This window comes from Indicator indicator, chromosome 3, assembly GCF_027791375.1.
Source record: "Indicator indicator isolate 239-I01 chromosome 3, UM_Iind_1.1, whole genome shotgun sequence".
In the NCBI taxonomy this organism is placed as follows: Eukaryota; Metazoa; Chordata; class Aves; order Piciformes; family Indicatoridae; genus Indicator; species Indicator indicator.
The window spans coordinates 10,042,366-10,055,682 of NC_072012.1; the positions used below are offsets into that span (position 1 = coordinate 10,042,366).

Genomic DNA, 13,317 nt, shown 5'->3' on the forward strand with positions numbered 1-13,317 from the left:
ACTAGACCAGCCTAGTCTGACACACTTCCAGGGATGGGGCTTCACCCACATCTCTGGGCAACCTGTTCCAGTGTCTCACCACCCTCATAGTGCAGAACTTCCTCCTGATGTCCAACCTAAGTGTCCTCTCTTCCAGCTCAAAGCCATTGCCCCTCATCCTATCCCTACAAGCCTTTGTAAAAAGTCCCTTCCCAGCTTTGCTGTAGCTCCCTTCAGGTACTGGATGGCTGCTCTAAGATCTCCCTGGAGCCTTCTCTTCTCCAGGCTGAACACCCCCAACTCTCTTAGCCTGCATCCAGAGGGAAAGATGCTCCAGCCCTATGATCATCTTTGTTGCCTCCTCTGGACCTGCTTCAGCAGTTTGACATCCTTCTTGTGTTGGGAGCACCAGAACTGGATGCAGTACTCCAGGTGGGGTCTCACAAGATCAGAGCAGAGGGGCAGAATCACAGCCCTTGTCCTGCTGGTCACACTTCTTTTGATGCAGCTCAGGACACAGCTGCCTTCTGGGCTGCCAGCGACCGTTGCTGGCTCATATTGAGATGTCATCAACCCCCAAGTCCTTCTCCTCAAGACAGCTCTTGACCCATTCTCCACCCAGGGTATATTTGTGCTTGGTGTTGCCCTGACCCAGGTCTAGAACCTTGCCCTTGGCCTCGTTGAACTTCATGAGGTTGACTTGGGCCCACCTCTCCAGTCTGTCCAAGTCCCTCTGGATGGTCTCCCTTCCCTCCAGTGTGCCAGCTGGGCCACACAGCTTGGTGTCATCCACAGACTTGCTGAGGTTGCCTCAGTCCTGCTGTCAGTGTCATTGATGAAGATATTGAACAGCACTGGTCCCACTAGAGACACCTGAGAGACGCCCCCTGTCACTGGTCTCCATTTGGACATTGAGCTGTTGACTGCAACTCTTGGAGTGCAACCATCCAACCAACTCCTTATCCAGCCAGAGGAACATCCCTCAAGGCCATGCTTTTCCAACTTGGTGATCAGGATGTCACATGGCACATTCAAACACTTTACACAAGTGTAGGTCGATGCCATCAGTTGCTCTTCCCTTCTCCACTGATGCTGTGGCTTTATCATGAAGTCTCTAGGTAGAACTTGGTTTTGGAGGGAACCATATTTGCTTTGGACATTGGGTTTTGGTGTCCAGCTTGAACATAAAGATGCCACTCACCACATCTAATGGCCTTGAGAATCCAATTTAAGATGGAAGATGGAGACCGTATGTTTAGATGAAGTTCTTTACAGTGAGGGTGGTAAGACACTGGAACAGGTTGCCCAGGGAGGTCGTGGATGCCCCCTCCCTGCAGATGTTAAAGGCCGGGTTGGATGAGGCCTTGAGCAACCTGGTCCAGTGGAAGGTGTCCCTGCCCACAGTGGGGGGGCTTGGAACTAGATGATCCCTAAGGTTGCTTCCAACCCAACCCATTCTAGGATTCTATGAATTAATGCTCAGCTGGTGCAAGGAGAAGCCATGATCAAGCTTCTAACTACACTTCACCCTCTGCATCGTGGTCCTGATGATGAAAACTTGTGTCTCTAAAATGGCCACAATGTCCTTCATTACTGCTCATGTGGAGCCCCAAACCAGGTTAAAGATGTTGGTGGGTGAAGGATCCTCTTATAAAATAACAGAGAGAGAAGAAGCTTGGAGATCTTGGGAAGAGATAAGTGTTGAAGTTCTTGTTGAGTAGGAGGGAAGGGATAAACAGGAGTAACTCCAGTTCAGGAGAGGACTTACTGAAGGGTGAGGCTGCCTCTTCTGAAATGTTCTTCTTATCTCTTTATCTCCAGCTGTTCCAGAAGTGCTGCCTGGTGCAGAGGATATTGGATGCCTGGGAAGCCAATGACAAAATACAGTAAGGGATTTGAGGGTCAGAAAATCCATCTTCTGGGGTTAGAAGTTCAGGAAATGGCCTTCAAAGGCTCTGTCAGTCATTGTGGTGATGGACAGATGAATGATGTGTGAAAAGGTTGGGATTTGGGATCTGGGATTATTTGGATGTTAAAACACAAACTGGGCAAAGAATTTGAAAGCAGGGTTCTTTGTCTGCCTTTTCTCAACCCAAACACACAAATCCTGGCATGGTGGGGTGGGGAGGGATTTCTGGAGCTCATCAGTCCAACTTCCCTGCTCCAGCAGAGTCACCTACAGCAGCTTGCACAGGATCACAATGGCCAGATGGGTTTGGAAGCTCTTCAGACAAGGTGACTCCACAACCTCTCTGGGCATCTTGCTCTGGGGTTCCACCACCCTCACAGCCAAGAAGTTGTTCCTGATGGAACCTCGTGGGTTCCAGTTTGTGCTCACTGCTGCCTGTCTTGCCACTGGACACCACAGACAAGAGTCTGGCCGCATTCTCTCTTGCTCCCCATCCTTTAGCTCTTGCTGAGCATTGCTCAGATCCCCTCTCAGGCTGCTCTTCTCCAGGCTCTACAGCCCCAGAGCTCTCAGCCTTTCCTCCTCGCAGAGATTCTCCAGACCCCTCAGCAGGTTCCCAGCCTCCACTGGACTCTCCTCAGTAGCTCCCAGTCTCTCTGGAGCAGGGGAGCCCAGAAATGGATCCAGTTCTCCAACTGTGACCTCACCAGGGCAGAGCAGAAGTAGGGGAGAGCCTCCCTTGGCTTTGCTGAGGAGACAAGACCTTCTTGCTTTCTCAGGAACTTAGGTAGAACATTAACTCTTCAGATACCTTATTTCATTCTCTCTAGAGAGAGTAACTTTGTGGACAACTAGGGTGGACAACCTCTTTGGTCCCAGTTTTGTCCCTCATTTAGTGCTTGATCTTGATTAAACACTTGGGTTTCGTGCTGATTGCAGTGTTTCCAAGAGCCATTGATTGTGGCTTCATGGCCATCATGGTGTTAGGTCAGTTGTTGGACTTGATGATCTTAGAGGGCTTTTCCAACCGAAACAGTTGCAAGAGTGATTGTGAGCTTGAGGTGAGCAGTTGGACTTGATGATCTCAAAGGTCTTTTCCAGCCTCAAGAGTTACATAGTTGCAAGTGAATGTCCCCTTGTACTGGGCACGGGTGAGGCCAGAACTGGAATCCTTGGCTCACTTTTGGGCCCTTCACTCCGAGAAGGACATTGAAGGGCTAGGGCAGGCCCAGAGAAGGGCAACAAACCTGGTGAAGGATCCGGAGAAGAAGAAGGGTCTGGAGAGCTTGTGAGGAGCAACTGAGAGACCTGGGGTTGCTGAGCCTGGAGAAAAGAAGGCTGAGTGGAGACCTTCTGGCTCTCTGCAGCTCCCTGAAAAGAGGTTGGAACCACGTGGGGCTTGGTCTCTTCCCCCAGGGGACAGGATGAGAGGAAATGGCCTCACATTGCCCCAGTGGAGGTTCAGGTTGGACATCAGAAGAAACTTTTTCACTGAAAGGGTTCTGAAAGACTGGAGCAGGCTCTCTAGGGAGGTGATTGAATCCCTGTCCCTGGAGGTGTTTCAGAGCTGCAGAAATGTGGTGCTGAGGGACATGGTTCAGCTTGGTAGAGTAAGAGAATGGTCCATGGTCTTCAAGGACTTCTCCAAGCCAAACCAATCTGTGATTCTGTGACGAGTAACTTGGAGGTTGCTTGCCCTCAGTGTAAGCTTCTTAGATATCATTTCTGTAGATTGGAGATCTGATGGTTGCAGTTGAGTGTCATCTACTCTTGACTTCAAGAGCCAACCCTTCCATGGCAAGTAAAACTAAAGCTTCTTCAGCAGCAACACTGGAAGTTCTTCCTGCTGTGAGCTTTCTTTAGAGGAAACCATCATCAAATCACTTACTTTGTTACGCTGGGGGTGGTAGAATAGTGAAACACATTTGCCCAGGTTGGTGGTGGGGGCTCCATCCTTGGAGACATTCACGGTCAGGCTTGATGGAACCTGCTCCAGGTGGGGATGTCCCTGTTGACTGCTAGGGGTGGAACTGGCTTCATTTGTTGTGGGCAAACCCATCCTTGCCCTGCTTCCATGGGCAGAGGCCAGTCATGGAATCATAGAACCATTAAGGTTGGAAATGACCTCTAAGATCCTCAAATCCAACCATCAACCCAGCACCACTATGGCCCATTAACCATCAGATCTTCAAGTCCAGCCATCAACACCACCATGGCCTATGAAATCGTGGCCCCAGCTGCCATGTCTGCATGTTTCTTGAACACCTCCAGGGATGGTGACTCCACCACCTCCTTGAGCAGCCTGGTGCAATGCCTGACCACTCTTTCAGGAAAGAAATTTTCCTCCAACCTGAACCTCCCTGGGGCAACTTGAGGGCATTTCCTCTTGTCCTTCTGAGCCCTGCTGAGCTCTGTGCTGACTCTGCTTGGAGCAAGCTCTCCATATCTTGGACTGTTGCAATCTCCACGTGGAAGCAGCTGTCAGTGTGCTCTTGGGGTTCCTCCTCACATCGCTAGTGGCTCTTTTCTCTTTGCAGGGCAGAAGGAGGCATGAGGAGAGGCAACATGGGCCACCTGACCCGGATAGCCAACGCTGTGGTGCAGAACATGGAGAAAGGCCCCATGCAGACTCAAATCAGTGAGTTCATCAAAGGTCTGTGCTCCTTTCTCCTCTCCTTTTTCTCCTTGGTTGCATTACCCTTGGAAGCTTTCTGAAGGGACTCACTGCATATATTTCATGTCACAGAATGATAGAATTGTTTGGTTGGAGAAGATCTCCAAGATCATAGAGTCCAACCATTGACCCAGCACTGCCAGGTCACCACTTAAGCACATCCCTCAGCACCACATCTCCATGCCTTTGAAACCCCTCCAGGGATGGGGATTCCACCACTGCCCTGGGCAGAATGGGCTGGTGTCTCACAACCCTTTCCATGAAGAAATTGCTCTTCATGTCCAACCTAAACCTCCTTTGGGGCAAATTAAGACATGGACACGTGTCTCATGTTCAACCTAAATGTCCTCTAGTGCAACCTGAGGCTGTCTCTTGATGTCCAGTCACTGTTGTTTTCTGGACCAGACTCCACAACAACCTATTGAGCTCCTGCAGCTCCATCCCATGTTGTCTGCACCTTCTCCATGGCCACCAAGAGCTGGACCATGCTCACAGCTGACTCTGGAGCCCTGCTCTGTGCTGATGAGGGAATTAAGGCAAAGTAATTAAGAGGAACAAAAAAATAATCACATAAAATTGCCCCATGATGAGCAGCTCCAGCCCCACCATCAGCTGCCCCAATGCAGTTGGACCCAGAATTGTTCTTTTATTAATCAGGTCTTGGAGGTACACCTCCTGCTAGAGCAGATTGCTCAAAGCCTCATTCAGCCTGGTCTTAGGCACCTCCAGGGATGAAATGTTCACAACTTCTCTGGGCAACCCTTTCCGGGTTCCACCACCCTCATGGTGAGGAGCTTCTTCCTAATGTCCAACCTAAACCTACCCTGCTCTAGTTTCAAACCATTGTGCCTTGTCCTGTCACCACAATCCAGTCATTCCCAGTCTCTGGAACTGGGCAGCCCAGAACTGGACCCAGGACTCCAGCTGTAGCTTCACCAGGGCCGAGTAAAGAAGGAGAACCTCCCTCAGCCTACTGGCCATATTCTACTTCATACCCTCCAGGAGACCATCAACCTTCTTGGCCACCAGGCCACATTGCTGGCTCACGGGCAACTTGTTCCCACTACTCCCAGGTCCTTCTCCATGGAGCTGTTTCCCAGCAGGTCACCCCTCACCTGTAGTGGTGCAGGAGGTTGTTCCTCCCCAGGGACAGAACTCTGCACTTGCCCTGGTTGAACCTCACAAGGTTCTTCTCCCCCAGCTCTCTAGCCTGGCCAGGTCTGTCCTTATCCTTTGGGACACACAAGGGGTGGACTAGATTCTGGGAGGGGAAACATCCAGACCTGGACTGACTAAAGGGCTCTTCCATGCCATGTGCCCAGCAGTAGGAACTGGTGGGACAAGTCTTTGTGAGGTGGCTCCTACTCAGAAACTGGCTGAACATCCATCTGTTGGTGGGAAGGGGTGAGTGGGTACCAACACCACTTGGGAAGGTTTTCTTTCCTCTTTACTTCATCTCAACCTGTGAGTTTTTCCTCACTTAAGGGTTCCCAGTTGTCTCCCCCATCCTGGTGTGGGGTGGAAGGAGCAGTTGGGTGGGTGCTGAGTTGCTGTCTGGGTTTAACTCACCACAACCACCATGAAAGAAAAGGAAGGGAAAAGTTGACTCCTTGCTGGGCCTGAGGGATTGGCTTGGGTCCCTTCTTGTTGAGTGGTGGTGACCTTCTGTTGCAGAGCTGCCTGAAGATTGCCGAGGGAGGTGGGAGAGCTTCGTAGAAGAGACGCTGACAGAAACCAACAGGAGGAACACGGTGGATCTGGTGAGGACTCTGATGGTGCGCAGGGTTCAGAGAGTCATGGAATGGGTTGGCTTGGGGAAGACCTTGAAGAGCATCAAGTCTGAGCCTTAAGCCAGCACTGTCAGGGCACCACCAAACCATGGCCCTCCACACCACATCTCCATGGCTTTGAAACCCTTCCAGGGATGGGGACTCTACCGCTGCTCTGGGCAGCCTGGGCCAGGCCTAGACAATTCTGAAGGGGCAGAAACTGTTCCTCATGTCCAGCCTGAACCTCTCCTGGGGCAACCTGAGGCCCTTTCCTCTTGTCCTGTCACTTGTTCCTTGGGAGAACAGACCAACCCCACCTGGCTCCAACCTCCTTTCAGGGAGTTGTAGAAGAAAGCTAGAAGGTCTCCCTTCATCCTCTTTTTGTCCAAACTCAACAGCCCCAGGTGCCTCAGCTGCTTCTCACAAGTTCTCCAGACCCTTCTTCTCCTTCTCCTGACCCTTGTCCAGCTTTGTTGCCCTTCTCTGGACATGTTCCAGCCCCTCAATATCCTTGGAGTAAGGGGCCCAAAACTAACCCCAGGATTCCAAGTGTGGCCCAGTACAAGGGGCAGATCCCTGCCCTTTTCCTGCTGGCCACACCATTTTTGATCGAAGCCAGGCTGCTGGTGGCCTTCTTGGCTACCTGGGCACACCCTGGCTCATCTCCAGCTGCTGTCACCAACCCTCTCCCAGGTTCTTTTCCAGTCACTATGCCCCAGCCTGGAGCCTTCATGGGGTTTGTGTGACCCAAAAGCAGGATCCAGCATTTGGCCTTGGTGAACTTGATAGATGTTGGCAAACTCTACTCCATGTTTCTGTGTTGGTGATTGGGGCAGTTGCTGCCTTTGGTCTTTGAGTTTGGTCTTTGAATGAGTTGGGACCTTGAGTTTGTTGGGGCCTTGAGTGAGTTGGGGCCTTGACTGTTGTGTGGAACAATGCTTTTTCAGCTTTCTTTGACTCCTGCTTGGGTTTTTGCCTTCCTTCAGGTGAGCACCCACCACCTGCACTCCTCCAGTGAGGATGAAGACATTGAGAGTGCTTTTCCCAATGAGCTTTCTCTCCAGCAGGTGAGTTGACTATTCCTGGGAGGCTTCATCCATCCTGGTGTAGAGCAGCTTCCTCAGCCCTACTCTTAGCCAAGTGCCTCCAGCTCTTTTGTGGTCTTCCAGTCTAGATACTTCATGGTCTGGACTCCAGTTGGGAATAAATTTGGCTCAGACCACGTGCAAGTCCCAGATTCATGATATGTCCCAAATACCTTGCTCTTTCCCTGGTTCTCTTCACAGCAGGGGGGCAGGGTGGTCTGGAAGTTGTAGACCAGGTGCCATCACCTACCCATCCTGGAATTGCATCTGATAGATGGGTTCTGCTCCCCTTTGAGCCATGCAAACTTCTTGTAAGAGCTGAAGGAACCACACCAAGATATGAGCAGTAAAGAGGAGTGAAAAGCCTTGATTTGGGAAGAAATGGAGGTAATTAAGGATTCACTTGGATTTAGCAAAGATCTCAAGATCCTCAAAATCTGAGGTGCTCTCCTAAAGCCCCATTGACAGATGGAAGCTGCTTTTCAGGATGAAATGTTAGGTTCTTCCAACCTTTTTTTGATGCAGCAGAATGTAGAAGTTTCAACATATTCAGTAGGAAAGAAATTTTGGGAGTAAAAAAAAAAAGCCAATCAGGCTGAAATCTAGGTAAGGGTGGAGGTGAGCTGGAATGAGCTTGGAATTAATCTTTGATTCAGATACTCCTTCTTCCAACCTTTTTTGGTGCTGTGAATATCAGCACAACGTTGGAGTTTCGACATGTTTAGTAGGAAGTGATCTTGGGAGTAAAGAAACACATTCAACCTGAAATCTAGGTAAGGGTGGAGATGAGCTGGACCTCAGGTGCTTAATGTCACCTGCAGTAGAACCAAGATGTGTGTTGGACTTACTCAGTTGGAGCTGGAGTGGGCTGCCCACCACCCTGCAGAGTTGCCCTCCAGACAGGAGAAATGATCTGGCAAGTGAAGTCTAAGAGCAAGTGTGAGGTTCTGCTTGGAGGTATGAGTCATCCTGGTTGTAAAGAGAAGGTGAAGCATGGATAAGCAGACAAGAATCAGAATGGTTTAAGTTTGAAGGGACCTTAAAGATCATCCAGTTCCAACCTGCTGTGGGCAGGGACATCTTCTACTAGACAAGGTTGCTCAAGGCCCCATCCAGCCTGGCCCTGAACACCTCCAAGAAGGAGATAGATGTGACCCAAAACCTGTCTGAGCCACTTACCTTGGGGTGCAAGCTGGAAAGAAACCCAAGTTGTTGTGGGAAACCAGATGTATGATAGTTCTGTGTTGTCTCAAAGTCATGAAGTAAGTTGTCCCTTCTCCTTGGTCAATGTCCAGTTGGAAGCAGTGAACTTCCAAAGTGATTTATGTCAGCAGAAGGGGAGCTAGTGGATGGTGGTGAGAATGATCAGAGGTGGAGAACATCAGGGTGGTGAGACACTGCCACAGAGAGGTGGTAGATGCCCCGTCCCTGGAACTCTCGAGGGTTGGTTGAAGCTCTGAGTAACCTGCTTCTGATTGCAGGGGTTGGACTAGGTGACCTTTGAAAGTTCCTTCACCCCAAACAATTCCATGATTCTATGTACGTGACATAGGAACAAAACTTGAAAGAATTTGATCCATTTGACCAAGAGAAGACATGGTTATATGGAGACATGTGCCTCATCTTCCAAAGAAGGAGGGTTTAGAGGAAGTTCAAAGTATCTTCTTGATCCCATGGTGGGATTGAGTTGCAACAAGCCACTTTTCACATTGCATCACGAGAAAACAAACCAAGCCAAAGATTCTGATGAAGAAATTGTTTCTCCATAACTCACTTTGGAAGAAGTTCAGAGCAGATCAGAGAAGCATCTACCCAGGACTTGCAGATCCTGCCTTTAGAAGGGTGGTTGGAGTAGATTCATAGAATGGGTTGGGCTGGAAGGGACCTTAAAGATCATCTGGTTCCAACCTCTTGCCATGGACAGGGACACCTTCCACTAGACTAGGTTGCTCAAGGTCCACCTCCAGGGAGGGGGCATCCATGACCTCTCTGTGCAACCTGTTCCAATGTCTCACCAAGGAGCAGATGATGAACGTCTCCAAGCCCATCGATTTTTTTTTCTATGATTTTAATGCTTTTTAGAATCTCTGTTAATTGACCATCTTTGGACACCTTCATGACGGCTCTGTTCTGGGTTCTTCTCCTCAGGCCTTCTCTGAGTACCAGATCCAGCAGATGACAGCCAACTTTGTGGATCAGTTTGGCTTTAACGATGAGGAGTTTGCAGACCAGGATGATAACATCAAGTAAGTTGATCAAACTTCAAGAGGTTTAAGCCTTTTTGCATCTCATCTTCTCTAGTTTCAAGTTATCAAATGGAGCTCCCTGCAAACCTGTGGTTTGAGACTGATCCATGGCTTGGGACAAAACTGACCTTTATTTAGAGGGGTCCAATATGATCTTCAAAGGTTGGAGAGCCAAGAATAAGTCCTTCTGACCAGAAATGTTAATAAAGCAGACAATTACCATCCAACCATGACCTAGAATAAGTGTAATTGAAAGAATATGAAGCGTTAGAGCCAACTCCAGGCAGTGACAGTGATCTTCTCTGGTGGCTCTAAGTCCTTGGGGAAATGAGGTGCAGAGAGAAGAATGTGCTGTGGAAGTCCAGGGAAATATTGAACCATTTCTCTTACGAAGAAGGAAACATGGAGCAGACAGGAGCTAAAAAAGGTTCAGAGAAAGCAGGTAGAGGTGGTTTCATCTTCTGTGACTTGCTGAGGTTAGGGTGTGGGATTGTTGCTGCTTTTGTAGAAGAACCATCCTGAACCCTGGAGTCAGTTTTGGGCCCCTCTCTCCAAAAAGGACAGCAGCAGGTCCAGAGAAGGGCAACAAAGCTGGTGAAGGGTCTGGAGAACTTGTGAGGAGCAGCTGAGGGACCTGGTGTTGATGAGCCTGGAGAAAAGGAGGCTGAGGGGGAGACCTTCTGGCTCTCTGAAAGGAGGCTAGAGCCAGGGTGGGGGGGGGCGGTCAAGGTTTTCTCCCAAATGATGGGACAAGTGGAAATGGCCTCAAGGTTGACCCAGGAGAGGTTCATGTTGGACATGAGGAACAATTTCTGCCCCTTGAGGGTTGTCCAGGCCTTGCCCAGGCTGTGCAGGGCAGTGGTAGAATCCCCACCCCTGGAGGGACTTCAAAGCTGTGGTGCTGAGGGCCATGGTTTGGTGGTGCCCTGGCAATGCTGGGTTAAGGGTTGGACTCCATGACCGTAAAGGTCTCTCCCAGCCCAAACCATTCTGTCATCTTCTGACCTAGAAATTGTAGCTGAGGAGCTTCCTGGGGCTGTGCTCATCCCAACTGTCATAAGGGCTCAGAAGTTGTAACCATTTAGTATCCATGTCATGACAGAGAGTTCTCCAGGAGGATACCTGCTCAGTGTGTTCCCTGCTCATCCCTTTTGCACATTCACTGTCATCTCCTGGCAAGGTTCTTCTGGATCAAAGGAGTCACCCAGGGTGACAGGGAGGGCATGTGGCAGCACATGCTGAACCTTCCATCCTGGAGCTGCTGCTCACAGCCCAGCAGACGTTGGATCTCCTGTGCCAAGAACTGCAGGGTCCTGGTGTCCTGGAATCCAGACAGAAACAGGACACTTTTAGCCCAGAAAACTCCAGGCATCTCACACCTCCCAACCCTTTGGCTGCTCAAGATCTGATTTACTGAGGATGATTTTGCTGGATTTCCTCAGACAATGTTTATAGCAAATGCTGGGCTCCATGAGGTACCTTAAATGACAGCATGGGAGTAGTTTGGCTGCTCCAGAGCTGCTTCTAGACATGATGAAGTTCTTCACTCTGAGGGTGGTGGAACACTTGAACAGGTTGCCCATTGAGGTGGTGGGGGCCCCACCTCCCCAACATGGAGACATTCAAGGTGAGGCTTGATGGGGCTCTGAGCAACCTGATGTAGTTCATAGAATCATAGAATGGTTTGGGTTGGAAAGGACCTTAAAGATCATCCAGTTCCAATGCCCTGCCATGGGCAGGGACACTTCCCTGGTTGCTCAAGGGCCTATCCAGCCTGGCCTTGAACAGCTCCAGGCAGGGGACATGTTAGGGATGTTCCTCCTTACTTACTGCAGGGGTGTTGAACTAGATGACCTTTAAAGGTCTGTTCCAACTGATAAAATCTCTGATTCAATGAATTAAAGGAGAGTCTTGATATCCTCAGGGTCTTGGCAACACTGAGATGTTTGTCAAGAAGAGAACGGTGGAAGGTAAGAGTTGGCGTGAAGGTGGAGAAGAGTTGATGTCTAGGTGGAGGAGAAGAATGGTTAATGTCCCCAACTCTGCTAGTGGGTTGGAGTTTCTTGGCCTGCAGCACCCTCTACTGTTCTTGACCAGACATTTTTGAGTTCTCATTGGAAATTGGGTCATTATACATTTTGGCAGCATTTGTGTCCTAGCAATGCATGGAGGTTGTTGGGGGGTGTCCACCCTGCAGGAGAAGGTCCCGTCTCTGGGTCTGGTCTCATGGTGAGGACCTCTCTGGAATTCTTGTCTGAAGGTAGGACTAGAACCTCAGAGCAGATAGGTGCAGATCCTCCTCCTCTTTATTAAATACCGTTTTGGATGGTCTTCGAAGCTGGAGGTGATCTTTATGCTTCATAGGTCCCATGAGAGGTACAGAATATCAGCCAGCCAGTGTTGTGGTTACCAAGAAGCTCCAAACATCATCAACACAAGAAGGTGACAAAGGTCCTTCACTCAAATATTAAATCAAAGCTCGGAATGCAAACCTGAAGCTATCTCCAATCTGAAGGAGAAAACTGAGTGTGATACACAAGTGAATATTCCAGGAGCGAACACAGGAGGTCTTCTGTAGTGTCCTCTGGTCTTGAGGTGGGATTGGGAAAGGGTTTTTTTTCTCCTCCAAGCCACTGCTGATGTCTTTCCCTTCCTTTTGCAGTGCCCCCTTTGACAGGATCGCAGAGATCAGCTTCAACATCGATGCCGATGACGACAGCGTAAGTGGAGCCTTCTGGGGCAAGGCTGTGCCTCAAGCAGCTGTTGGCTTGTGGAAACAAAACAAGATTTCTGTGTTGTTGTGGTCAGTGAGGAGGTGTCCTCAGAACTGAGGCCACTTAAGGAACTCAGGGCATTACGTCTGCCCTCAGAGGACCTATGGTGCTGATCTTCAGAAGCAGTTGTCTTTAATCACAGAATCAGAGAGTGGGTATGGTTGGAAGGGCCCTTAATGATCATCTAGTTCCAAGTGCCTGCCATGGGCGAGGACACCTCCTGCTAGACTAGATTGCTCAAGACTCCATCAAATCTGGCTTTGAACACTTCCAGGCTTGGAGCCTCAACTTCTCTGGGCAACCTGTTCCAAAGCCTCACCATGAGGGCATGGGGAAGAGTTTCCTCCTAATGGCTCATCTCAGTAAAGCTTCTTCCAATTTGAAGCCATAACCCCATGCCTGTGTCAGAAGTCCCTCTCCAGATCTCCTGGAGCCCTCTTCAAATATACTGAAAGGCCACCAGAAGGTCTCTGTGGAGCCTTCCCTTCTCCAGGCTCTCTTCATCCAAATTCTCTCAGCCTATCATAGAATTGCTTTGTTTGGAAGAGATCTTGAAGATCACCAAGTCCAATCTCTAACCTAGGACTACCATGGCCATTAAACCATATCCCCGAGTGCCATGTCCACATGTTTCTTGAACACCTCCAGGGATGGTGACTCCACCACCTCCATGGGAAACTTACTCCAATGCCTGAAATGTCCTAATAGCAGAGGTTCTCCAGCCCCCTGATCATCTTCATGGCTTCCTCTGGACCTACTAACAATTCCATATCCTTGTGTTGGGGGCTGCAGGGCTGGACCCAGTACTCCAGGATAAGTCTCACCAGAGTGGACCAGAGGTGGAGAACCCTCCCTCAACCTATTGCCCATGCTTTCCATTG

The 13,317-nt window shown here is 49.7% G+C and overlaps 1 protein-coding gene across 1 annotated transcript in view; it reads left to right on the forward strand.

The window, feature by feature from the left end:
- PPP6R2 (protein phosphatase 6 regulatory subunit 2) overlaps positions 1-13,317 on the forward strand; it is a 55,835-nt gene that overhangs the window by 22,465 nt on the left and 20,053 nt on the right. Inside the window, exons 11-16 of the mRNA XM_054399635.1 lie at positions 1,801-1,865; positions 4,426-4,541; positions 6,237-6,322; positions 7,318-7,398; positions 9,565-9,662; positions 12,325-12,382. Of these exons, the coding sequence (XP_054255610.1) occupies positions 1,801-1,865; positions 4,426-4,541; positions 6,237-6,322; positions 7,318-7,398; positions 9,565-9,662; positions 12,325-12,382 (504 nt within the window). The remainder of the gene's footprint in view (positions 1-1,800; positions 1,866-4,425; positions 4,542-6,236; positions 6,323-7,317; positions 7,399-9,564; positions 9,663-12,324; positions 12,383-13,317) is intronic.